The following is a 26,644-nucleotide window of genomic DNA, read 5'->3' as shown; positions in this document are numbered from 1 at the left end:
CCTGTCCAGGGTGTATCCTGCCTTCTGCCTGAAGACTGCTGGGATAGGCTCCAGCACCCCCCCGCGACCCTGATGGAGAAGCGGCTTAGAAAATGGATGGATGGATGGTGAGGCAGCAAAGAGGAACAAAATGAGCCAGCCATTAGTAGCACTTTTTTTATAGACACTTTTCAAAAATATGGTCCTTTAAGAGTTCTTTAGTGAACAGAACCAGAATAAACATGTACGACACTGTCACTGGGGCAGTACCCCTCTTGTCACTGTGGTGGTACCCTCAGGGTTACATCCCAGTACCTTTGGTCCGGGAACCTAATTGTACCAGAATCCACTGAAATATTTTCTAAGCTGTACTGACTCCACACTCCCCGTCTCACCTCCAGGCTTTTCATTTTAATGATCTGTTTTAAAACATTTGGTTACAAAAAGGTACAAATATCTACATTTCCACTAGGAAAAACTCATGTAAGGTGCACCTCTGGACCTTAAAACCACTGCTGTACATTTGAGGGTGCACTTACGTTGTTTGTACCTTGATGAATGAATCATGAACCTGCACGGTACCTTTATTTCTAACAGTGTACATAAATCAGCCGGGTTATGGTAACAAAACAAAACAAAACTAAACAGAAAAGATCCAGATGTTGTCCTACATGCTGGTACTTCGCTTCAACAGCCCTCAATTCTGTGTCATTTCTTTCGGCAGCTCAGGCCAGAAGTTGCGCGGTTTGCTCTCCGGCCGCCAGGTGGCGCCGTTTCGACAGCAGCGCCGTAGTTTGCTAAGAGACAGAAAGCGAAGCTGGCTACGGCTAATTTTCAACGAAGACAGAGACGATGACGACATTACGGGCTTTTAACTGCGACGACCTGTTCAAATTCAATAACATGTGAGTTTGTCTTTCGTGTAAGATGCAGGACTTGTGTGGCATTAGCGGACAGACCGACTACGAGCGAATACAGGCGGAGAAATGCTAACTAGATTAGCACGGCGGCTAACAAATGCTCTCATGTTAACGAAGCCGAAGTCGGATTCTTATTCGAATTCCTCGGTCCACCTTAAATAGTGCGTGATGTTACTGCTGCAGCGTTTAAGGTGGCACGGGAAACATGAATTAGAGGACGACTTCGGCTACGTCAGACGTACTTCTAGTACCTCTAACTTCACTAGCTTGGTTTTCTAGGAGCGCCTGGTCTCTGTAAACCCTTCAGCCTTGTAGCTAGTAAAACCCAGTGTTCTGTCTTTCTTGTTGTGGGAGATTAAATGTAAGGCATATAGGTGTGTAAACTGCTGTATGGTTATAGGAATCAAACCTATGTACCAGGAACAAAAGCAGTTTTTTGTAATGGGACTGTGACTAATAGGGTAGGCACTTTAACTCAGCCCTAACATTAAAACCTTGTTTCTGCACTCATTGTCTGTTTTATCATCTCCACTTTCTGTGTAGTTCCACAATTACAGTCTGTAAGTCCATCTGTTCCTCTGCGTGCTCTGTTAGCCCCCTTTCAGCCTGTTCTTCACCTGTCAGGACCACCACAGAGCAGGTATTATTGGGTGTTCAGTCATTCCCACCACTGCAGTGAAACTGATGTAGTGGAGGAGTGCTATTGTGTGTCACCAGTGTCCTGTGGCCACTGATGAAGGACTAGAGGATGACCAACACAATCTGTCTCTGATGTTACACCTACAAGGTGGACCAGCAAGGCAGGAACGTCTAATAACGCTAACAGCACTGCTGTGTCTGATCCACTCACACCAGTGCGACGCACACTGACACACCACCACCACCACGGCTGCGCCGCTGCAGTGCTCAGAAAGAACCACCTCCAAAATAATACCTGCTCTGTGGTGGTCCTGTGGGGTCCCGACCATTAAAGAACAGGGTACCAAAGTATGCAGAGAAACAGATGGACTACAGTCTGAGACTGTAGAGCTACATAATGCACTTGTATAGTAAGTGGAGTTGATAAAATGAACGAGTGTAAATAAAAGTATTTGGTTTTAATGTTCTGGGTAAAATCTCATGATACATAAAGTGAATGACATAAATCTTTTTGTTGGTTTAATAAGTTGGAACAGGCAAAATATTATTCTGTAGTGAGTTATAGCAACTGTATCCATTTACTATACGATTCTGTTAAGACTCCTGTAGAATTACTATACACCTTTAAAGCCAAGTGTGTTGTTCTATACAAGTAGTAGTAGCAGTATCATGAAGACAAACCTCAAGTTTAAGCACTTAGACACAGTCTCCATTCAGAGTGCTGCGTTGTCTTAGACCGGGTTTCGTCCCTATCTGGGAATCCAGCCCTTGATGTTGAGTAATAGACCGGATGGACAGCTATAGATCATTAAGCTCTGCCACGTGATATTACTGTGCATAAGTTTCATAAAGTTGATCTGATAACTGTCCACGTTGCTGTTTTTGTTCTTTTCTTACAGAAATTTGGATCCTTTAACAGAGACTGTATCCTTTGCTAAACATTACTCAATTGTCAAACACTGACCACTGTGTTATGTACATCTACACTGTATCTACACTCACTGTCCATTTCCACTTTACTCATTGAAGTTTTCTGTTTCTCTGTATGATATTTCCCTGTTTAGCTTGGTCATCAGTGGTCACCACTGCTGAGCAGATAACGTAAGACCTGGTGAAGTGGACATGAAGTAAATACAAGGAGGTGTGCCTGTTGCCACCACAAGTGAACTTCTTAATACCCATGCAGTCTGCTTCCTTAACTGTCTGCTTTACAGTATGGAATTCCCTTCTACTTGCAGTATCTGGCACATTGGCCTGAGTATTTCATTGTGGCAGAGGCTCCAGGTGGAGAGCTGATGGGCTACAGTGAGTCTCTTTTAAATACATTGTAGTTTGTAGTGAAGGCAGGGTTACACTAGTAGTTTCACTGATGTAACATTAACATATTGACTTTAAAAAAAAAAAAATAATTTTTTTTTTTTAGTGACACTCCTGTTTTGATCATATGAATGCCAAAAAAAACTAAAAAAACTAAAGTCCTGTATCTCAAAAAGAAAAAAACTTTACAAGAGAAGAAAAAAAGGTTCTTAACGTTTGGACATTGGATTTGAAGCAGCAGCTTGATTCAGGGATAAAAGTCTTAATCATGGAAGTCCAGTTTTATCCTTAAGTGGCTGGTGTGGCTGCAGGTTTTCACTCAAAACCAGCTGAAGCACAATTGAATTGCTGGAATGAAAACCTGGCCCTTTGCGGGTCAGATTTGACACCCTTGACCTAGACGTATGACTGAACGACCTGGGTGAACTTAACGGTTTCGGTGTCCTTTTTTTTTTTTTTTTCCTTTTTTGTCCTCCTTGCCCGGTTCCTGCTTCTGCAGTTATGGGAAAGGCAGAAGGCTCCGTTGCGCGAGAAGAGTGGCATGGGCATGTTACAGCTCTGTCAGTGGCTCCTGAGTTCAGACGGCTGGGACTCGCTGCCAAGCTCATGGATATGCTGGAGGAAATCTCAGAAAGGTGTGGTTAAATTGGTCATTTTGCTTTACCATCACAACAGTAGTTCCCAGTTCTGGACAGATGTGGAAAATACTTGAGTAATTATGCTTCATTACTTTACTCAAGTAATATTATTTTGGAAGATGTATGCTGATGTATAATTGCTGTTAGACCTTTAAAATCCACTTCTCTTTTCTCTTATGCACTGGACGTACTGTACATTTTAATGTATTGATTTTTTTCACTTATGAATTTGGATTGATACTAAGTACAATAATTGGTAATTGACTACTACCACTGTTCAGTCACTGCATCACACACCATTAACTTTTACACCTTCCATTCAAGTATGTTTGGCTCCATAATTTCTGCAATCGAGGAAGATTTTGGCAAAGTACTCATTACTTTCACACCTATAATTTCTTTGCACAAAAAGTTGACAAAAATGGTCTCACCTCTAAAAACCTGCTGTTGCAATGTCAGTAATGTTTATGTATTTGGTGCAGACCAACACTCTTGGACATCACATACTAATATGTATGCATAGAACCCGTGGAATTTGTTGTTCTGATTTATAGAGGCATAAAAGTGAAACATTAAGTCTTTTTCTTTGTTTTGCTTTCTCAAATAGTACTGACAAAATAACCTTTTGCTTTGAATGCAAGTTTGCAAAAGTTTAGCAGCTTTTAACCTCATGTCATTTGGCATAACTCCTTTCATAAAAATAGACCGTTTTCTTTAAGCAAACTGATATCAGCCACATATTCATTTCCTTCAACTGAAAGTTGTGGTAGTTTATACTAATGTAAAGGCTTTCAAACACAATTTCAATATCCACTTTTTTAAAACTGGCTTTTACTGTAGAATGAATTATCTTTTTAAAGTATTGGTACATCGGCTTTGGTGTTGGATTGAAATCTGGGGGCAGTCATGGGCTGGAGGTTAGGGAACTGGCCCTGTGACCGGAAGGTTGCCGGTTCGATCCCCAGCACCGACAGTCCATGACTGAGGTGTCCTTGAGCAAGACACCTAGCCCCCAATTGCTCCCCGGGCGCCATGGATAGGGCTGCCCACCGCTCCGGGCAAGTGTGCTCACTGCCCACTAGTGTGTGTGTGTATTCACTAGTGTGTATGTGGTGTTTCACTTCACGGATGGGTTAAACTTAATTTAATAGTGGCCCCATTTTAAAAATGTCCTTAAAAAAAAAAAAATCTGTGTCAGTTTGATGGCCCTTTCCTCACTGGAGGTCACAATAAGTGATGGAATGCACCAGATTCTCTGACTATAGGCAGAAGACTTACGAGACTAGGAAGACCGCATGATGTTGCAAGGACTGGGAACCACGGCATTCAAAGCAAATAAGACAAACATGGGTAACCTGTGTGTTTGTGTTTCTCCACATGCAGGAAAGGAGGATTCTTCGTTGATCTTTTTGTTAGAGTCTCAAATCAAGTTGCTGTTAACATGTACAAACAGCTGGGCTACAGCGTCTATAGAACCGTCATAGAATATTACTCCGCAAGCAACGGAGAACCAGATGAGGATGCTTATGGTGATTTTAAACGTTTTACCTTTAACAGTAGCTGATTAATCAACAGCCACATTTTAATCAGTAGACTTATTAACCTCAATTTTGCTGCCTAAGTTAAGTACTGTAACCTTTTTGTCTGCAGATATGAGGAAAGCATTATCCAGAGACACGGAGAAGAAGTCTATAATCCCACTGCCGCATCCTGTCAGACCTGAGGATATAGAATAACACTCGACAGTGGCTCTCTGACTCCCTCTGTACCCCATATTGGGAAAATAAAACTGCAGGCTTTGTCATTCTTGCCTAGAGTATTTAACATGCAAGGTAATTTATGATTTCAAGAGAAATAAACTCTGTCAGAGGGTCACTGCTTTGTAAAACCTATTTAAAATGAGCTTTGCTGCTTGTTCTACTGTTCCCATATCTGTTCAGATTTTAATAAGTCAATAAAAGATATTCACTTAAAATGTTGTTTTGAGTTGTTTGACATACTGAAGAAGCTCCATACAAAGGCTGATTCCACTCCACTCACTCACCGGAGCCTATCCTAGCGGCCATTGGGCGGAAGGCAGGATAGTAAAGGCTGATCAGATTTAAGAATTTTTTTTTACACTTTATGCAATTACAAAAACTGGCACCACATTTAATTTTCCCTTTTTATTTTGTTACAAAAGAATACTTTATGTAAAAAGCAGATCACATCAGTTCAAGGAATAAAACAAAAAAATCTCACTGACTTTAGTCTTCCTCTGCAGCAGCTGTCTTGCTCTCTTTTCTGCTTTCAGTGTTTTCCTCATCACTCTCGCTCTCACTGTCACTACTAGTACTGCTGTCGCTGTCATCACGATCATCATATGCGCTCTCTTTAGGTTCCTGTGCTCCTGTATCCTCCTCTTCCTCATCTCCTGGTTTTGAGGGGCCACTTCTCTCCTCCTCTTCTGTCTCTTGTTCTTCTGATGGCTTCGGCTCCTCTTGGTCTTGCTGTTTCTTCCACATCTTGGCCATGGCCAGCAGTTTGAGGTTGGGCTGATTGGCAGCATCTTCTGGGAAGATGTAGTCATAATACTCCTCCCATCCTGCATCCGACTGGAATGCAAAATAAGTTTTACAGCAAGTGTGGGAGATACGAAAAAGATATATCCTGATATTTGACATTTTCATATGCATCACAGAGTTTTTGTAGCAGACAAAAAAGAACCAGAAGTACCCAATTTAAAAACACTTAGAAATGTGTGTTCTATTCAGTGTTTCTACACTAGACTAAATCCTATTAAACAAGACTAATTATGCTCTCCGTGTACCGAAACATGAAGCCAATCAGTGGTGTTCAAGTACGTACCATATTCTCAATATGCTCATTAAAGCATTTTGTGATTGTTACTGTGTTATGTACATATAAATAAATACATACATGCATTGTATATGAATAAAATGCACTCAATATTTTGGTTTTAAATGTAATAAAAATCTTGGTGTACTGTTATTTTAGTCTAAAGTCTGTATTTTGTAAAATGTCAGAATAACTCAAAGAATCATAATTAAACAATTCTTGTGAGATCTGACAAAGAAAAGTACCTCTAAAATCCTAAGAGTGGAATAAGTTAAACACTGCAAACCCAACTATATGAAAATGCAACGATGCACTGTGCAGTCCATGTGTTGAAGGCCATCTCACTCACCCCATCCTCTGCTGTGAGCTTCCTCCTCTTCTTCACCTTCTCTGGCAGTAGTTTCCTCACTCTGTCCTTGTTGGCAAATGTGCCAAACTCCTGCTCAAAGTCTCTCCAGGACTCCAGCAGCATCAGCCTCTCCTCCTTCTCCTCACAGTTTCGTAGGCTCTTGTTGGCTTCCTCATACACCTGCCTGCACCTCTGCAGCCTGTCCTCACTGTCCACAGACAGCTCGAACTGGGCATAACTGATCCAGACCTGCAGCCAAGACCGAAAAATGCAAGTGAACCATCTAAATACCTTTAGCAGAGAAGCACATACTTTCAAGTAAACGTACTTAAGCTGAATGGAGCTGCTGGGGTTATACATACGACAGAATGTACAGGTCCAGGTCTGGAAAAGTACAGTAAATATGGGTCTATTTACAGTTTGTGTTTCACAGCCTGCACATATTTTTTTTATCATTACATGCAGTGTGATCGCTTCCTTGTGGCTGTATTAGTTACAGCCAAGCACTGTTTTCTAATGTGAACAATAGTGGGTGAAATTCCTGTGGCTAAATCTTAGCACCACTCTGCTCCTTTAATAGCCTCAGCACTATGAATTATGCATTCTTAGGGGATTGGTTAGCCTAGGCCAAGTGCAAAAAATAGAGGTATTTTTAAATAATTAACATAGATGGATAAATCCACGATGAACCTGTATTTTCTATTAGAATTATCTGATGGTAGTAGAACAGGCCCCCTCTCCTAAATTTAATAACAAATTTATAGAGGTAATGCAAACATCTTGTTCCCCAGTCGAAATCATGAATTTCGCTGAAAGGTGACAAGTTCACATGCAACTTTCTGCTGACAGCCATACCACTGTGAGATTTCGTAAGCTAAGTAGGGTCGCACCTGCTTGTGTCCTTGGACAAGGACCTTGAACTCCCACTGCCCAAAGTGGTGCTACTCTGCTGGCTACTGTGCTGCTTCCAAGTAAGGCATAATAAAACAGTAACATTTTCCTTGTAGGAGCAATGAAATAACACTAGTGTCAAGCAAAACTTCATGTTTACTTCATGAACCAGAGAAGCAGCTTTCCTCTCTATAATAATGAAAACAAGAAGCCCTGAAATCAGGCAGCAGAGTGTAGCAAGCAAGCTCCTTTTTTTTTTTAAAGCATCTGTTAAGAACGCTGGGAAATGTGAAGTGTCCTCACCTTGACATGCTGCGTGCGCTGTAACAGCCTCTTATAGAGCCCTCGTGTTTTTTCATACTCCTCCTGCTCAATCTCAAAGTCGATGTAAGATTTCCACAGCACCTGGAAATACGACACGTTTTTTAGAATACCCAGAATATAGAAGTATCTTGGCCTGGATGACAATCGAAGATCAAATGAAAAACCGGCAAAACTGAGGACAGGTGAACTGAAATGAGTGAGATTACTTCTGGCATGTCCAGCCGAAGCTGGTCAATGGCCAGCTCAAATATGGCCCGTGCTCTTTCGGTATCACCCAGGATAGTCTCCAACTCGGCAAATTTGATCCAGGTGGTGCAGTTCTCCGAGCCAAACTCCAGATACTTCTCATACAGTTTTCTGCAGCGGTCAAACTCTCTTAACTGCAGTTCCAGCTCTATGTAGCCCTTAAACAGCTTGTTTTTTGGGCATTTGCCTATGGCTGTGCCCTGTTGAGAGTGAACAAGAGTGTGGCATCAGACTCTGCAATAATGCTGTTCTTAAAGCAGGATTCAGGCAATTAAATGGTGTAAAGGGGTAAAATCTTACCAGGCCTCGTCTGGCATTCTGCAAGTTCTTCTGACGAATTTCAAACTGGGCATACAGCAGCCAAATTTTGGCAAAAGTGAACTGTGAACAACAGCATAACAGGATAAACAAATCTCTTAACATAGTAGAACAACAACACTATTAGACTTCACTTTGGCCATGATAGTTGACGTTGATGTGGTCTGTACCTTTTTGTGAGGGATGAGCTCCAGACATGCCTGATACACCTGCCGTGTTCTCTCAGGATCCTGCAAGGAAACCATGCAGATTGAGTTGTTAGGTACACAGATGTACAAGTAAAAGACTGGGGTGTAAAAACGCATCATAATTCATCTGCATCAGTTTTGTTATGAAGAATCAATACTCGTCCATTTTAATATCTAATAAACTATAATAAATGTATAGCTGCTATTATTGCCATTTTGTTGTAATTATATCATTGTCTATATTCTACTACTGCGTAAACAGTTACTAAGGTCATGTTTCTTGTATTTGGTGTATGAATCGTATCAAAATAACTTCAGAAAATGTGAGATTTCATTATGCAATTATGTTTTGCTACCCTGCAGTTTGTTTTCATCACTTTGGTTTTTAATGATAATGTAATAACATTACTTTCTGCTGCTGTTGCATAAAAAAAGTTCCATCTCAAATTTCATGCATGTCCCCAAACCCCTAACCAGCCACCGTTCTCCCTCCAGCCAGAACTGTTATGCAAGAGATCGCATTTTTCTGCCAGAGTTGTTTGAGCTTTTTCTCTTTAGAAAGGCTGCAGTCTTTCTGGATGTCTCTCTGTAAGAGCATAAAAATGGCAGCATTTCTTCTAAAATGCTCTCAGCCCCTCATCAGGCCAACTCTACATCTTCACCATGTTGTTTGCTTGTTTAGGGTTCGTTGTAAGAGATAAAGCAGAGGGGAAGTATTTTCACATGACATTAAATTTATGTACAAATTCATTACTTTTCCCAAACAATGTTTCCTGTGTGGGCTTTTGGAACATTTCAGGTGCTGAAAGACACTTTTCCACTACAGTTCCACATAAAGCTGTCAACATTTATTAAATATTGCCATTTCTGTAGCCTACATAAACAAAGTGTTAAAACTTTTTTTTGGTAAAAAATCCTTTGGATGGAACAGTGTGGTCTGAGATTGACATCCCTGCTAAAAGACAGGCAAAAATCTGCAGCCTACTGAACAATATGAAATCATCAGGTAAAGACTTAGGCCTGACCTTGACCTCCAGTTCCTCATACAAAGCATAGTTGATCCAGAGGTAAATATAGCGTCTCCAATGTCTCTTTTCTTGGATGGGGGGAATGTTAGCGATGGCTCTTTCATACACCTCTCTGACTGTGTCCACATCCGCATCACTCTCCACCAGGCGCAGGTAATCAAACCAGGCATCGTAGTTGTGTGGGTTTGCCTAAAAGAAAGGAAAAAAAGGAAAGAAAAAAAAAAAAAAAAAAATCACATGTAATCAGACTACATGGAATATAAGAAATGTCTTATGACTTTCATTTCTACAACAGATCATTTCTAAAAACTATTGGCATTGGACAGATGGTTAGATATTACTAATCTGGCACAGTGATATTTTTACTTTTGATGTATTTTCATGTACTCCACAAGAGGTGACTGCACAAATAAAATCTGTATTTTATTATGTTAATCCATGAAATTTAAAACCATAAAAATAAAAACATTATATTTCTGTGTAAGATGGATTGTGTCCCAATTTGTACATCCCTGTATTAACACTGGCAGATATGAAAACATCAGCTTTCCATATCAGTGCATCCCATGAAAAAAAACAAACCAAAAGGAAGAAAAAATAAATAAATAAATCACATCTTACCTTGACCTCCTCCTCATACTGAAACCGCCTCTTACTGACAATGACATCCTCTATTCCTCTCCTGTCTCCAAACTTCTTCTCGAACACAGTGTAGTTCTTGAAGAGCTCTTGGGCCTGCTGTTTGGGGATTCTGTCCAGGGAGTACTTATAGATGACCCGAACTCGCTCAAACTGAAAAATACATAAAACTTTTGTCATGTCTGAAATGACCTGTAACATGTGCATTATGCACGATGATGTGAGCAGGTAATTACCTCTTTCTGCTTCTCCTCGAATTTAGCAAAGGCGACAAAGAGGTTTTCATCAATATGCTCCTCACCAAAGAACTCCACAGCTCTCTCAAACACTTTCCTCGCATGAGCGATATAGCCATGCTTATCCTCAAAGCGAGCATATTTGATCCAGTTCTTCACTTCAGGGTGAACGATCACAAGTGCAATGGAGTTAAAGACAGTAGCTCAATAGATTTCTGTGTAAAATAGCAGGTAGGAGTTCAACACTTACAAGAACCAGCTTATAGACTTATATAATTAAACTAAAACAAGCACATCATTTTACCCCTCACGCTTACTGGTCTGACAGAATTCACAACTTTTTTTGTTTTCTTTCATCTGTGTTTTTACTATGATACCCAGCATGCATTGTGCAAATACATCACACCAATACTGAGAGTCCCTGCTGCGTCAACCAATCCTGACTGCTAACTTAGCCGCTGAGCTACTTGCTAATAAATACAACCAACTTAGCATTAGTGTAATGCTAATCTCGACAGTTAAACAAAATCCAAGAAAACAGTGATTCCATCCTTTTTAACCACAAAGTGGACACTGGAGAGAAGTTTCTCTTTCAGTCAGAGAAAAGTAGCCAAACTGAGGTGTCTTTAACTTTTAGCTTGTTGTCCTCTTCAACTGATAAGTCGTTTCTCTCATTTGAATAATTGTTTCTCTCTGTTGACACAAGACAGATACTACAGTTATACAACTACAATAAGATATTCAGCTTCTCAGAATTAATGTAAGGTGTCTGCTAACATGAAGAAAAAAAAAAAAAATCAAAAACAGCCTTTCCTAGTCTTAACAAGTCTTTCCTAGTCTTTAAACTCTCTCACTAGAGCAAGGGTGTCAAACAACAACTAAAAAGGGCCAATATTGAGGGGGCAGTCGTGGGCTGGAGGTTAGGGAAACAGCCTCGTGACCAGAAGGTCCCCGGTTCGATCCCCAGAGCCGACAGCCCGTGACTGAGGTGTCCTTGAGCAAGACACCTAACCCCCAACTGCTCCCCGGGTGCTGCGGATAGGGCTGCCCACCGCTCTGGGCAAGTGTGCTCACTGCCCCCTAGTGTGTGTGTGTGTGTGCGCGCGCGTGCTCACTAGTGTGTATGTGGTGTTTCATTTCACAGATGGGTTAAATGCAGAGCTTTTAATTCTCTTAATTAATTAATTAAAACAACTTTTTTTTTGTGTAGGTTTCGTGATCCTGGCCCATAGACCATTGGGGAGGGGGTGGGTGCACACGTTATGTTGCAGTGCATGCCAGGCACTATAATGTAGCTCATGGTGAAATGGGGTAATATTAATAGAAAATTAAAATAATTTTGCAGGCCAAATAGGATTGTGCCACAGGCCTTGTGTTTGACGCATGGGCTCTAAAGACTACTGTGGCACTTCTGCATGATGTGAGTAAGCATGCTTACAGGGGAACAGTTAAAGTACTCTTCTTGGCCAGAGCTTCCCCTTAAATAAAGGCAAACACCAAAAATATATTCTCCTTAACCTACAGGGTACAAAGTAATATACAGTATACCATAAGGACAAGTGAAGAACCATTTTGGATATACAGTTGGAGCAACAACATTAATGACATTTACTCCAAAAGGAGGCAGCACTTTTATCTCTTATAAGATTCCAATACGCTTAGGTAAGGATATATCTCTCGTAGATGATGCGGGCTTTCTCCACCTCCTTGTAGCGCAGCTCAAAGTTGATGTAAGAGTGCCAGGCCTGTTCTTCTGGCTCCCACTCCATCCAGCGTTCAAACACCTGCCTGCAGCCCGCTACGTTCCCCAGCATCTCCTCCATATAGGTGTATTTGTACCTGTGAAAATGTCCAGATCAAATCCAGTTAAATGCACCTAGGAAAAAAAGCACTGCACTCTATCATTCTTCTGTGAATGTTTCAGTTTGTTCTTATTGTTTTCTGTACATGTAAATCTGTGTAATTAGGTCTTTTTTGCTACTGCAGCAGATAGATTTTCCATCAGCGTTTAATAACGCTTATTTAATTACCCTTTACATGTAAAGCTAACCCCTAACACCTGATGAACTATGTAAATGAAGACTCTGTAAGGATTATTACCAGAACTGGTTGACCCGGGGCAAGATGGTTATGGCTCGGTCCCAGATGTTTCGAGCATGATTGACCTGTCGGTTCTTCATCTCCATCTCTGCGTATTTCAGCCATAGCGTCACGTTTCTGTGATCTACGTCCAGCGCTCGCTCGTAGATAGAACGAGCTCTTTAAATGTGAAAGAATGAACAGAAGGGTTTACGTTGATTTTTTTTTTATAAACATCATCTATCTAGTTTTTATATTAAGAAAATTCCTGAGTGTCACACCTCTGTATTTCCTTCAGGCTCTCCTCCCATTGTGCGTACTTTATCCAGTTGCTTATGACAGTTCTGTTCTTTCTGATATTGTCTTCAAATCCCTTTTGAGTAGATAAGGCATTAGTGTAGGAAGGTAAAAATAGCTGAAGCAATGACAAACGCTGAAACGGTCCTGTTATACTAAACCTTACCTTGCGTTTGCGTAATTTGTAGTCATTTAACTCCTCTTCATCAGTGATCTTCTGTTTGGGCGGTGGAGGAAGAAGCTCAAGTTCCCTCTCCTTTGCCTCTCTAAGCAGCTGCTCGGCAGTGATCTGCACCTCTGCCGGGGCTTTATTTTTCACCTGTGAGAGCAAAGAAGCACAAATTGAACACAGTTGAAAGTGTGGTACAAGTACTATTATTTACTGCAATGCTACACTATTTAATAGTTTACTGTAGAGACTAAACTTTACTTATATACATAGTCAGAAAACCTCATATGTCCAAAATAGTAACTTTACAGGGAACAGGAAAAAACATACTTTAAGTCAGTGGAATCAGTCTAAATCACATTTAGTAAAGGCAGTATTCAAAATACAGTTAATGTTTATATTTCTAAAGCATACAATCTTCAAAAGAAGCACCATTCACACTTATTTATTATTTAATATCAGCGCACGACAGGTTCTTAAGTCTGAATAGAATTACGAATCAGTGTAATGTTATTTACTGATCTGAACATTACTGAACTGTCCTGAGAAATGATCCAGCTAATAATCTTCTCATTAATGGACTTCTGTGAGTGATGAGCTTAGAACTGGTGCTGTACTGAACTTCTGCTCAGAGGACTGTGCAAGCAGTAATGGAGTGAAGCAGACAGTGAGGGAGGAATAAATTATTTCATCATTTTAAATGGGGCTGCGCGGTGGGTAGCGCTGCCGCCTCACAGCGAGGAGGGTCTGGGTTCGGTTCCCCGGCCGGGTGTGTGGAGTTTGCATGTTCTCCCCGTGTCTGCGTGGGTTTCCTCCAGGTTCTCCCGTTTCCTCCCACAGTCCAAAGACATGCAGTTAGACCAACTGGACATGTTAAATTGCCCCTGGGTGTGAGTGACTGTCTGTCTGCCCTGCGATGGACAGGCGACCTGTCCAGGGTGTATCCTGCCTTCCACCCAATGACCGCTGGGATAGGCTCCAGCATCCCCCCGCGACTCTAACGGAGAAGCGGCTTGGAAAATTGATGGATGGATGGCTCATTTCAAATGATAAGCATTTTCCATGACACATATTAACAGAAGATTTAAATCAAGAAAACTGCCAACCAGTAAAATCACCAGTGTGAATTGAGTTTCCCCGTAATGTAATGTTTTCAGGTTTCAACCCTGCTTGTGTTGTAACCAGGGCGTTTAGCAAGTGTGTGGAAGTACAGCCACAAAAGCCCATCAGTACCACTCAGCAGACGTGTAAGGTCTGACCATGCACACTTGGCCAAACGATTCGGTGACGTTAGCCAACTAGCAGCGAAGAACCGAGCTAGGATAATAAACTCAGGTCGCATAAAGCTGCGGGTGACATTATGAAACTTGCAGTTAACTCTTTGTAAAACGTTCAGGGATCCATTGAACAACGACAGCATGAATGTGGGATGTTTACTGTCTCTACTGCAGCTGAGTAACACACGATGTTGGCAGTTAAAGCGTCCGCTGTTTCACTCAATAACGTCGCTTTGTCGTAAATACCAGTATTGACCTCGCGGGTGAGTGTACTAGCTAACTAACTACACAGTGTGCGCGTATTTAAAACGGTGTCAACTGTACAAAAATGCGAGTTTGCTGGGTTTTAGTGAACGAGCGCCCAGACCACAAATACTTAGCTTAGCGTGCTAACCGACGGTTAACACACCGACGCGCAGCCATACCTTCGCCACTTTCGGTATTCTTTGCTTCCCCGCCGCGGTGGACGCCATGCTTCCAGAATATCAGAGACCACAAGTTTGTGAGGGACTGGATTTATCGAGTATAATGTATATATAAACATAGAGAAAGCCTCAGCACTCGTCCACCACTGGCAGGTTTTCCGCCATTACGTTCCTCAATTCGACCGGCGTAAGACGTAAAGCCGCATACGTCATGACGTTAGGTGACCATGGAAACAGGACGCCCAGCGCAGGGCTCGCAAGGTTAGCTTAGCTTAATGTGCTGAGTTGAGCTGCATATTAGAGGTTTCTCCTTCCACATGATCGAAAGGTAGGTAGCTAACCGTTTTGCTTTCTCCAAAACACAAAACACTGCGGCCATGGAATAAGAAGCCAATTTAAGTCTCGTTGCAAACAGGTTAAGCTAGGTTAACTCGGTTACCGTAGAGGGGAATGTAACGCACTGTCGGATGAGAATGTCCGTTAGCTAACCTAGTTACGTTGTTGACTTTTTATTAGTTTTCATTGGATATTTTATCGCTGTTTTAGCTCTATTTCCTACTTAAGGCTTTATTTATTTTGTAAAATACATTCAGCTGTTCATTTAATCTTGTTAGTCTTTATTTTGTGACTTTTTCGGTCCCTGCTTAAACTTCCTCGGCTACACTGTAAATGAAGGTCACTCTCAGTGCTCCCACAAGTCGAAATTAAGGTTGATTTATTGATGGATGGATTGATTAAGTGATTGATTTACTGAAATAAGTGTGTGTTTTTTAGTTGCTCTCTAAGAGAACATGACGACTGTCACATCCTCCAGTGGCAAAGCTGAACCTGTGACTGTCAGACGCACTGAGTCCTCTGATGCTCAGCAGATCTGCAAGCTGATCACCCCTGCAGCGGTTGCAGTATTTGGCAGAGTGAATGTGATTCACCTCTTGTGAGTACTAAACATAATTTTTTTATGTGTTTCAACATGTAGAGTCTTAGCTCTTAAGCAAAATTATCCACCACATATAGTGGAGTAATGTTTATACATGTATAGAAATGAGATATACAATTTTATTATAAGCTAACAACAGTCTTCAGTGAGAAATAAAGCATATTTAATAGATCATTTTGCCTGATGAGATATTTTTTGTCAGGAACGTTGTCTAGTGTGGACCAATCAAACTTTTTCTTTAGTTTGGTTTGTTTTGACAGATGTGATATCCACCCATATTCAGGTGAGCACTAAGCGAGCACTTGCTGGTGGAAACACATGGATGCAATGGTTCATGGAATGTTTTTTTTAGTTTTGGTCAAAAAAAAATGTGTTTTTTTTTTGGTTAAGCATCAGCAACCTGATTACATTCAACAAACCAATCAGTCATAAAGAGACAGAGATGAAGTAAAATGTATTGTTACTTTGATTGTGATACACATACATCTGTGATACGTGTGCATGTCAATTCACTCTTGTCTGGATATTTTTGGGTGGTGGTCCACTCTGAATCTAGCAGTGACACTGATGTATGTAAAAACTCCAGCAACACCGCTGTGTTTGATAAACTTGTACTGTCACCACACAAACTATCACGTGAGTGTCATTGCTGTGTTGAGAATGGGCCGCTATTAAAATTATATAGATAGATAGATCGATAAATAGATAGACTTTTATTATCCCACTGGGGGAAATTTGCATTGTACAGCAGAACACAGAGTAAGCAGATAAAGAGCAGTAAGTAGACAAAGATGTGCATCATATAAAATACAAAATATAAGATATACTATAGAAATAAAGAAATAAACAAGGCGTCTGTTAGCAGAAAAATATAAAAAAATAAAAATAGAATTAAGAAACTGTACAAATTTACTGTTTACACATGCAGCTGTATGGATATTGCACATTTCTGAGCAGGTAATGAACGGATATCGCACAGAAATTGTAGATATTGCACAGTAATGATTATAGATATTGCACAGAACGTGTGTATATATTGTATTATATCTGGACAGCAGCAGTGTTGTAGTCATAAACTGACCAATTGGGCTAGAGTGTGATTCATATACTGTGCAGCAATAGATGGACTGCAGTTTGCAACTGAAGACTTGGACCTCTGATGTAGGTGGGGCATAATGTAGCCAGTGGGTGTATGTTGTACTTGAGTGTATACTGATGAGCCACACATTATGACCACCCACAGATGAAATGCATAATGTTGATTATCTTGTAACGAGAGCACATGTGAAAGTCTGGGATATATGAGATGTAAGTAAACAATTGGTTCTCATAGTCGACATGTTGGATGTGGGAGAAATTAGGCAACTTTGGGTGACCTGAGTGACTTTGACAGATCATTATGGCCAGATGGCTGGGTCAGTGCATCTCAGAAACCTCAGCAAGTCTGGTGTTCATGATTAGCATTCGGGACTACAGACAGTCGTCCGAGGAGGGACAAAAGACAAGCTGGTCACAGGGTGTTAGGTGGCCTTAAAGGCTCATCAGTGTACAAAGCAATGAAGGCTATAGCATCTGGGCTGAGCAGACAGAAGGGTTACTCTGGCACATGTCGCAGAAATGTTTAAATGATGTTGTTATGGCGGGGTGGCATAGCTGCAGATGAACCAGAGTGCCCATGCTAACCCCTGTTCACCATCAAACGTCCCTACAATGGGTACATGAGCATTGGAACTGGACCTTGGAGCGATGGAAGAAGGTTGCCTGGTCCGATGAGTTCCATTTTTTTATTATCTCATGGTCAGCCGGGCAGAGGTGCGCTGTTTAACAGACAAGCCGGTGGAGGGAGTGTGATGCTCTGGGCAGTGTTCTACTGGGCAACCCTGGGTCCAGGCATTCATGTGGATGTCAGTTTGGCACATGCCACCTACCTAAAAGTTGCTTGGTACAGCACTTCATGGCAGTGGTATTCCTAGATGGCAGTGGCTTCTTTCTGCAGGATACTGGGCCCTGCTACACTGCACATATTGTTCAGGAGTGCTTTGAGGGACATAATGAGGAGATCAAGGTGTTGCCCTGGCTTCCAGATTCCCAAAATCTTAATTGTTTTGAGCATTTGTGGGTTGTGCTGGAGCAACAAGCCTGATCCGCGACGGCTCCACCTGACAACCTACAGGGCTTAGAGGGTCTACTGCTAATGTCTTGGTGTCAGATATCACAGAACACCTACAGAGCTCTTGTAGAGTCCAGGCCTCAGCATGCCAGAGCTGTTGTGGTGGCACATGAAGGACCAACAGCATATTAGACAGGTGGTCATCATGTTTTTGCTCATCAGTGTTTATTGCACTATGTTGTCAGTTAAAACTGAAGTGGGACATACGTTTGTAAGACCTTAAACAGAGATATAGGTTGATGTATTCATTTACCTATTCATTTGTCTTTTTGTTTATGAATTCTCAGAGAAAAGGCTAATTTGGCAGTGACTTTAAACACAACGAAAAATCAAATTCTTGCTCATGCTGCTTTCTTGGACCACCCCATCGGTGACCTGGTGGATGAGGCTTCATGGGAGGAGTTTCTTCAGGCCCATTTTGATGGCTCAAAATTCACAGTAGGTAGAGACATCAAGCAATGACGTATGTAATTCAGTAGATGATTGATTCTGCTGTTTCATACCTGATACTTTGGTCTCTTCCCCTTGTGTTTCTGTCTCTAGCCGTTGAATACCCTCTTCTTGCATTTGTTTGTGGCCCAGTCCAGCTTTTCAACTGGGAGCGCTAAAGAGATTGTAAGGTAAAATATAAGAATGCATATAATAGCCACCTACTTTATATGTAATGCACTTATACATTTCCGGATTTAGTGAAAATACATTCAACATTGTGAGATTTGTTTAGCCTAACGTTTCCATGTGCTTTGACAATGATTTGCTTGAATAAGACAGACTTCTCTATAGTCATCCAGTTAGGCTGAGTTGAAATCTTGTTTGAGGCAGCAAAAATTACATTTCCACTATGGCAATGTCTTCCTGTTTCCATTCATATCCCTTTGCATTGAATTCTACAATCTGATAAAGGTAGATTTTGCACTGTGAGCTTACATGTTATAAAGGGACACACCATAGATCTTAACTGTAATCTTTTCCTTTTTCTTCATCATTACCAGAACAGTCTTCAGTGCCATCACTGAGCTGGAATACATCTGTCTGGTTACGCCTTACAGCAGCTGTCTCGGTAAGGAAACCAGACCATGCACTTCAGGCATTCTGCCCATCACTTTTATTTTGTCTGTTCTGCATCTGCCTTCTGTTTTAGAGTGTATATATATATATATATTAAGCCATAATTCTTTTTTTATCTTCTGTTTATCTCACATAATAAAATAGGCTGATTTTGTTACTAAGCCTGCCTTCACTTAATTTCCAGTCAAAACAGCCATGAAGGTATTTATTTACAGCATCAAGGGAAAAAAAGCAGAAAACATATACAGTGGTGGCCAAATGTCTAAAATGATGGGATATAAAAGTTATGACATGTAAAATGGAGAAGAAATATTCAAGATTCTGCAATATTTCCAAGTGACTATTTGTGACGACAACAACGTTGAGGCATTCGTACAACCCCGTTTCCAAAAAAGCTAGGATGCTGTGCAGAATGTAAATAAAAACTCAAGGCAATAACACGAAAAAAACATAGATCTTCATTTTTAAGTGAGAATAGTATAAATACAGCATATCAAATGTTAAAACTAAGAAATTGCACTGGTTTTTGAAAGTATGTACCTATTTCGCCTGTCCCAACTTTTTTGAAACATGTTCAAAATGGGCATATATTTTATCACCATTTTCACTTTTCAGTGTGTCCACACTTAACCTTTATTACAGCTACATTCAGATCCACAGTGCCGAGTAGTCTTGTTACAGTGGAAGGGTGGACAGAGACACCTGTGGATGTTTTCAGATCTGAAGCAGCTTGATTTTCTCCTCCCTCTCAAAGATGAAAGCTTGAAGTGCTGTTTATCTGATGGGGAAAGTTTTGGTGTCTACCAGGTCTTTTTTTAGGAGTCACATTTTCTCTGCAGCTTTTAATCTCCAGTTAAACCCTTGTTGTGCTAATTTAAGCTGATTTGCCAATTTCAGCTAATTTCAGGTCACACAGGCATTAAATTGCACATGCATAGTTTGTATAATCTCCCAAGAAAAGCATTAACCAAAGGAATGGGACTCTCTGGACCAGCTGTGCATGAACCTAAGGTTATTGCACCTAGAAGTCCAAACATTTAGCACCTATTTCAAAACTGGGAACTGTGTGTTCCAGAACTAAACATCTAACATCAGTAGCTGACCTCACTAATGCTCTTGTGGCTGCAATCAAATCCTCACAGAAATGGTTTATTTTGAGCAGGTGCCTGCAATGTACTGTGTGACTTCTGTTCTGGTTGGCTGACACCATTCACTAGTAAAATGAAGCACATCACATTTAAAGAAAGAGTAGAAAAATGAGTAGAAAAAACATGAAATTAAGCCTGAATTGATCAGGAATGTAGAACAAAACCTTCAGCCTCTACTTTTAGATGTGTAGGTCCTTTGGATTCTGCAGTGATGCGTTTTCTTCCTGACAGCCAGGAACAGCTCAACATTTAATCCTTACCACTTCCACTCAATAACTGCTACAGGTCTGCAGGACCAACACTCCAGATTGCTTCACCATAATGAAACTGACAGAGGCTTAACAGGTGGACATAAAGTTGTGTGCAAAAGTTTGGGCACCCCTGGTCAAACCTCTCGTGCATGTTTGTGATTTTCTAAGTTAATTCATTCATTATCTAGAACAACCTCTACAGGGTCCAGACTTGAACATGACATTTTTCTGCAGATTGTAGTACACAATTTCTGTTAATATATTTGGGGAAAAAAACTATAATATAATATAATATAAAATATAAAATTTGCAATAACAGGCCACATTTGATGTTTTTCCAATATGTTAAATTTGGCAGATAAACAGAATGTGTGCATAAAAATATGCAGAAGCGTGTTGCACCCAAACCTTTGCAAATGACTAGATATAAATGCTGTGACATCACAACTGTGATGATTTCAAAACGTGCTTTTTGTGCAGCTTACTTTACGAATAAGCCTGAGAAATAAACTGTACATTTTGACAGTTTCACAATGTTTATGTGATGTATCAAACATAACATTCAATTCAACGTGTGCCCTTTAAGTCTGCCCTTTAAATTGTTAATGTAGCGCTAGGTTTACTCTCACTTGCATTTCATTTTCCAGAGCCAGCTCTGGTGGGCATTTTTGAGCCCATGCCTTGTGTTAAGGAGGGGGTCCAGTGTGCTGCGTTTGTATGCCACAGACACAACTACTGCCCAAGGCTTCATGTGCGCAGAGCCAGGTACTCAAACTTGAAATGCAGTTTGCTTTTGCATCAGAAGTTTTAAGCTTGCATCACTAATTGCTTTATATTGTTGAAAAAAAGCATTAGCAACAAGTAAATGTATAATCCTGCCATAGTTACTCAATGTGGAATAAAAAAAAAACTTAATGTCCACCAGAGTGGAGGACCATGATGACCTCACCGTCCTATTACCGGAGCAGACCAAGGCTCTGGCTGGCTCCTATGGCCCATACTTCCTGGCTGAACTCATTGAAGCCCAGGATGAGATGAATCACGTGGCGGTCTGCGAGGTTAGTAATGCTTGCCAAAAAAACGTCCCACGAATATTCATGTGCTTCGAGCGAAGCTCATGCAAATGCAGCCCAATCTGGGCACCATCAGACCTTTCATTTGTAAATCACCATGGCGATAAAATCCTTGATATACTTTTGAATTGCACAGCAGTAGGCGCACTCAAGGCTGCAGATGCTTTTTTTGCGAGATGTAACTGAAATTGTGGCGGGGTGCACTCCCCCAGGAACGACACCATGACAGATCCACCCTCCCCTCCCCTCTCTGCGACTCAAGCTGACATGTGTTCATAGCAGCATATGGCAGATGAGAGCTAATGCCCAGCCAAGACATGCTCACACTCAGCATATTGTGTCCAGACATCTGTAGCATTTTTGCATTTTTTTGTTTGGGTGCGCGCTGCACTAACGGTTCTACATTGCCCAGGAGTGTTATCAAAGGAACATCATGTTTTTCCAGAGAATGTCATAAATTATTACAGAGCTTTTTGTTGTTCTTCACACTGAGGGTTTTTAATAATTTATTCTGCCCTAAAAGTCTTCATTACCAGGTTTTTTTCCCGATGATTTTGGATGTTGAACATGACAGATTAATACATTTACATGTATTTAGCACATGCTTTATACTTTATACACAGTAAAAGGTATGCAGTAAGGGAAAACAAGCCACTTTTGTTTATGGAATTTAATATACTTTTAGTGCATATATCCACTTCAAATTTGCACACATTTAGGCCTAAAATATCAACAAAATATGCATGTATGCATAACCATAAACAAAGATTTCATGTTAGATGTTAAAAACTGAAATTGATAGGGAAAAAGATTTTGAAGCAAATTCATAATTTTAGTACTTTGTTGCAAAGCCATTGTTGGCAGATACAGCTTTAAGAAGTCTATAATAAGAAATAGCCTCTCAGCCAACCATCTTCACCTCCCTGTAGCACTCACAATGTCATACATTTCATATCATTCATACATTTCCAAAGGGCCTCAAGTCATAACTTTATTGACTATGATATGCAGGTACCGTCACCGTTTTTTTAGAAACCACTGTTCAGTTATTTTCACGTTGCTCCATTCCTGCAATGCCAGCACTGTTTGCAGAGCAGCTGCCTTATGTCATGATGCTCTCCTCTTCGTAAGTCGCTGTGGTGTTATTAGGGTCATATCGTCACTGTCCAAATAAAATGTATATCTTCAAAATAGTAGCCATGCAGAAGATGACAAAAACATTCTTTACTTTTAATGAAAATGAATGTACAGAGATGTTATTTCAAGTGGTTGTGGGGCTTTTCTGTTGGTCCATTCAATATGACATTTTCACACAATGTAAAGGACGGTTTCTGTGTTCAAATTATGGCAAAAAATCTAACTCATCAAAAATGGAGATGCACAATTTTGTGGATAACAACAATATGCGCAACCCGTCTTTCTCCAAACATGACGAGCTGAATTATTGCCAATTCTATTTTTGTTACACCTGAGCCAAGTACATTTTTCTAAAGCAGTTCTGATTTGTCTAAATGCTGGTGTGCAATTTTAGACATTCTCTGTACTTCTTTTTAAGTCAAAAGATTTATTTATTCTACATATATATGTAGAAAGTATATTAAATAACAAATAACATGAACATTTGTTTCCACTGTCTGTATTTTATGTTTTTTATATTTTTTATGTGTGCTGTATGGGAATTGGACTATGGTATGGTATGGAATATTGACCTTGGAACTGATAACACCATACCTACTACTTAAACTAAAGCAGCAAAGCTTAATGTATATATATATGTATATGAAAGGACCGGCCGTTTTTGGTCCGTTCATGAAGAGGAACCAGAGAGTGGATCACCTGTCCTGTGGAAAGTCTCAGTTGCAGCGGGAGCGCTCGGTGCAGAAAGACAGAACCACTCTCGTAATCAATCAAAGAGTTTATTAAGTCTTCTGCACAAAGAAAGAAGGGCACTCCTTCTTTTATACAAACACAGGGTGGACCCAAATAAGTTGTCTAACAGTCATGAAATGCTAGGCTGACACTCACGGACCACCGGAACTGCCCAAAGGAGGGGGGCTTCTGCTCTGTGTACGATAATCTTACCTACGAAAGAGAACAAATGGTTCTGGACAGAATGTTGTCCCGATAAGAGGAGCAAGTTGTTTGTGCAAAACTGCCAAGGACAGTAGCTATGCTTGCTGCAAAGTCTGCTTAGAGCAGAGTTAGAGCAGAGTTAACCCTTTCAGTATATATATATATATATATATATATATATATATATATATATATGTATATGTGTGTGTGTGTGTGTGTGTGTGTGTGTGTCTTTTTTCAGAATGAAGGAACTGCAGTGGGTTTTATGAGTGTGAGTGGTGATGTCAACCTGGAGCTGCTCATCCAGTGCTTTGAACTCGGCCCATTTAATGGACTGCTAAAGGAAAATCCTGTAGACCAAACAGTGGACCCAGGACAGACACCGATGGACACACCCACAGAGGAGGACACTGAGGCTGCCGAGTCCCAAAACCATTTGATAAATTCAGAAAGCAAAGAGGTGACTGTTAAACCACAACTGCAGAACTTGAACATTAGTTTCATAGTAGTTTAATAATTTGTAGTAGTTGCGGAATGTTTTGTAATAGTTAATGAATAATTCATAGCAGATATTTGACAAGTCATATTAGATACTGAATAATTCACGGTGGTTACTGGCTAATACATAGCAGCAGTAACTGTTATTTGTGTTATTAAGTGGTTGTTATTTAGTTAATGCATCTTTATTATCCCTTAAAGTGTTTCTCCAACTGTTCATACACCTTATTAGTGACAACACAGATCAATCTACAAACTTCTAGTATGAAACTGTTGAATACTCTTATTGATAAAATCAAAGAAATATATATATATTAATCTGTTGTTCTTTGCTTATCTGAAAAAATAAGAGTGCATTTAGGGCCCACCCTCATAACTGCATTACATACATACTGTATTAGTTTCATGGTAGTTACTGAATAATTCATAGTCGTTACTGACTCTGTCTTAAGACTAAAAACTAGATAGTAATAAACCTAGATTTGATGAGCTAAACTGTGAATCTTACCCGTTTTAATGAATCAACAATGGTCTTTCAGGTGTTCCAGAGGCCTGATGCAGACAGAGCAGAGAAGGGGTCAGAAAGATCAAGAGCATCCTGTGACATGTCTGAGGTCAGAGTTAAACATTAAAGGGCCTTTCAAAAATGTTCCCAAATAATATGTTGCTTTTAAAGCAAGTTTGGTCTTTTTAAAATCTAGCATTGCCAAAGAATCATTTTAAATCACTTTTCCCTTTCCATATGCCTTTGCATTAGGCCAAGCCCATTAGAGCAGGCACAAAAGACTGCGCAGGATCCAGCATGGGCTCAGAACAAGCACAGTCTTCTAATGCTTTCTGCATCCAGCTCTTTGCCATCGACAAGAGGTTTGAAGTAAGGTGAGTTCAGCTGTAGGGCACAGGCACAAGGCCCATTCCTCCAGCACATACACTGCCCATTATATTATCCACCCCTGAAAGTTTTTCTAAGCATTGCCAGATCAAAGAGCATTTATAGAACCTCAATACGATTTAATGAGTGTTTCCATTGGCGAAGTATTGTGCATGGAAAGAACACAAAAACTCGTACCTCTCCTGGCCGCGCTCCAGTGCCTCTTGGTTAAGAGCCGTTGTCGGGCTGGGGGGAAACTGATTGCTAGTTGGCTCCTGCTGGGCCCAGCTTTCTGCGCCTTACTACCCAGCTGTTGTGGAATATGGAATCCATTCCCTCCCCGCGGAGAGTGAGCATGTAATTAATGAGTAGAATGCTTAAAGTGACAGCGAGATGAGTGCAGAGGAGTTGAGTGGAGACCAGTAAGCAGATTGGTTGGCTGTTCACACTGACGTTAGCATCCAACATGGCAAGTTTTCACTGTTTCTCAACAAAGAGATGCCATGCATTCAAACTTTCCACCATTTCACCACCTTCCTTCTACCCTCTCTGATTTTATTCCCTCACAGATCAGTGGACTTCCTGCCTTACGTATTCAGACTTTTCCCGGTGAGTGTACATGCTTACGTTCAGGACAAATTAGCACAACATGTTCCTATTTACTGTAAATATTTATTGGTTTAATCATAAAGCTGGGTCACGCACACTTTTTTTCTGGCCACAGATCCAGATTGATGACGATCCTCTGCACCTGTTCTTTTATTATTGTGTAAATAGTGGTATTGAAAAGGACAACAGTTGTTTTTACATGGGCATTTAAATCACTTTTTCATTAGTAATGTGAAAGTAAAGGCTTAATTTATGTCCATGACGGACCACTATGAACTATTCAACCCATTTAATTCAGAATATCTGCCTTCTATCTACTATCATTGAGCATTTTATCGGAAACCCCTAGCATTTAGTGCACTTTGTAGGTTTACACTTTCTGACTGTAGCACATCTGTTGCTGTACAGTTTATCAACCCCCTCTACTCTATCCATCAGAAAGAGACCATCATAGGACCATCATTATTTATTTATTTAACCAGACATTATTTAGGTGTTGGATCATTCTGAACACAATGGCATAGCTAGTGTGAGTGTTGCCAGTGTTGTTGTTTTTTACACATATTAGTGTAACTGCTATGTGGAGAATTGACCACTACCCAAAATATCCAGGCAGGAGCGGCTCTGAGGTCCGAAAAGTATATGCTAAATGTATATATATGACTAATGCAAACTATGCAGCAACAGACAGTCTGCACTCTCTATCTGTTTGCCAGCAAGGTGGATCTATGAGAGAGAGAGAGCACTATTCATGTATTTAGTGAAATGAATCTCTTAGCATATTATTGAATGTCTGTTTTGACTGGAAATAAATAAATGACAGGTGGTCTCAGACTTTTACACAGTACTATATACATGGCAGTTCTGTGCATCCCTCTCCTTCTGAGGCAGGTTGTGCCATATGTTATTACTTAGGTGTTATTAGGTGTGTTATGTGAGTTTTTGTACTCTTTTATCAGGAGAGGGACTTCTGCATTATCTCAGTTCCTAAGCTGGCTCCAGAGTTTCCTCTGCTGCAGACCTTCCTCAGAGCGGTGCCTCATCGCTCCAGCAGCCTGCCGCAGGAGCTTTACATCTTCCACCGCTCAGGCCTACTCAAGTAAGCACACACATACACACACAAACACAGAGGTACAGTAAACACAGACA

The 26,644-nt window shown here is 40.6% G+C and overlaps 3 protein-coding genes across 3 annotated transcripts in view; 2 read left to right on the top strand and 1 right to left on the bottom strand.

Annotated features, from left to right (window-relative positions):
- The first annotated feature begins 723 nt into the window (after positions 1–723).
- On the top strand, positions 724–5,468 carry naa20 (N-alpha-acetyltransferase 20, NatB catalytic subunit). The gene is made up of 6 exons (XM_017695713.2): positions 724–884; positions 2,438–2,462; positions 2,753–2,843; positions 3,355–3,490; positions 4,877–5,022; positions 5,144–5,468. The coding sequence occupies exons 1-6, from the start codon at positions 832–834 to the stop codon at positions 5,227–5,229; spliced, it is 537 nt and encodes a 178-aa protein (XP_017551202.1). The 5' UTR covers positions 724–831; the 3' UTR covers positions 5,230–5,468.
- A 175-nt stretch (positions 5,469–5,643) lies between these two features.
- crnkl1 (crooked neck pre-mRNA splicing factor 1) lies at positions 5,644–14,979 on the bottom strand. The gene is made up of 14 exons (XM_017695712.2): positions 14,798–14,979; positions 13,093–13,245; positions 12,911–13,002; positions 12,651–12,809; positions 12,223–12,389; positions 10,551–10,729; positions 10,297–10,467; positions 9,673–9,864; positions 8,630–8,689; positions 8,442–8,522; positions 8,102–8,341; positions 7,875–7,976; positions 6,681–6,929; positions 5,644–6,087 (listed from the first exon to the last, which is right to left on the bottom strand). The coding sequence occupies exons 1-14, from the start codon at positions 14,843–14,845 to the stop codon at positions 5,740–5,742; spliced, it is 2,241 nt and encodes a 746-aa protein (XP_017551201.1). The 5' UTR covers positions 14,846–14,979; the 3' UTR covers positions 5,644–5,739.
- A 43-nt stretch (positions 14,980–15,022) lies between these two features.
- Positions 15,023–26,644, top strand: part of cfap61 (cilia and flagella associated protein 61) — a 55,402-nt gene continuing 43,780 nt past the window's right edge. The window contains exons 1-12 of the mRNA XM_017695711.2: positions 15,023–15,125; positions 15,572–15,731; positions 18,192–18,342; positions 18,448–18,524; positions 18,897–18,964; positions 21,019–21,136; positions 21,297–21,429; positions 23,759–23,977; positions 24,555–24,629; positions 24,773–24,894; positions 25,456–25,495; positions 26,455–26,594. Of these exons, the coding sequence (XP_017551200.1) occupies positions 15,589–15,731; positions 18,192–18,342; positions 18,448–18,524; positions 18,897–18,964; positions 21,019–21,136; positions 21,297–21,429; positions 23,759–23,977; positions 24,555–24,629; positions 24,773–24,894; positions 25,456–25,495; positions 26,455–26,594 (1,286 nt within the window). The 5' untranslated portion in view covers positions 15,023–15,125; positions 15,572–15,588. The remainder of the gene's footprint in view (positions 15,126–15,571; positions 15,732–18,191; positions 18,343–18,447; positions 18,525–18,896; positions 18,965–21,018; positions 21,137–21,296; positions 21,430–23,758; positions 23,978–24,554; positions 24,630–24,772; positions 24,895–25,455; positions 25,496–26,454; positions 26,595–26,644) is intronic.

This window comes from Pygocentrus nattereri, chromosome 4 (genome assembly GCF_015220715.1).
Source record: "Pygocentrus nattereri isolate fPygNat1 chromosome 4, fPygNat1.pri, whole genome shotgun sequence".
Taxonomy (NCBI): Eukaryota; Metazoa; Chordata; class Actinopteri; order Characiformes; family Serrasalmidae; genus Pygocentrus; species Pygocentrus nattereri.
This window is presented reverse-complemented; position numbering and strand designations above follow the sequence as displayed.

Excerpts from the sequence above, each read along its gene's own strand:
- naa20 (XM_017695713.2), top strand. The coding sequence starts at position 832 with ATGACGACATTACGGGCTTTTAACTGCGACGACCTGTTCAAATTCAAT. Across the intron at positions 3,491-4,876 it reads CTGGAGGAAATCTCAGAAAG|GAAAGGAGGATTCTTCGTTG; the intron begins GTGTGGTTAAAT and ends CTCCACATGCAG. Across the intron at positions 5,023-5,143 it reads ACCAGATGAGGATGCTTATG|ATATGAGGAAAGCATTATCC; the intron begins GTGATTTTAAAC and ends TTTTGTCTGCAG.
- crnkl1 (XM_017695712.2), bottom strand. The coding sequence starts at position 14,845 with ATGGCGTCCACCGCGGCGGGGAAGCAAAGAATACCGAAAGTGGCGAAG. Across the intron at positions 13,246-14,797 it reads GAATACCGAAAGTGGCGAAG|GTGAAAAATAAAGCCCCGGC; the intron begins GTATGGCTGCGC and ends TTGCTCTCACAG. Across the intron at positions 6,088-6,680 it reads AGCTCACAGCAGAGGATGGG|TCGGATGCAGGATGGGAGGA; the intron begins GTGAGTGAGATG and ends TTTGCATTCCAG.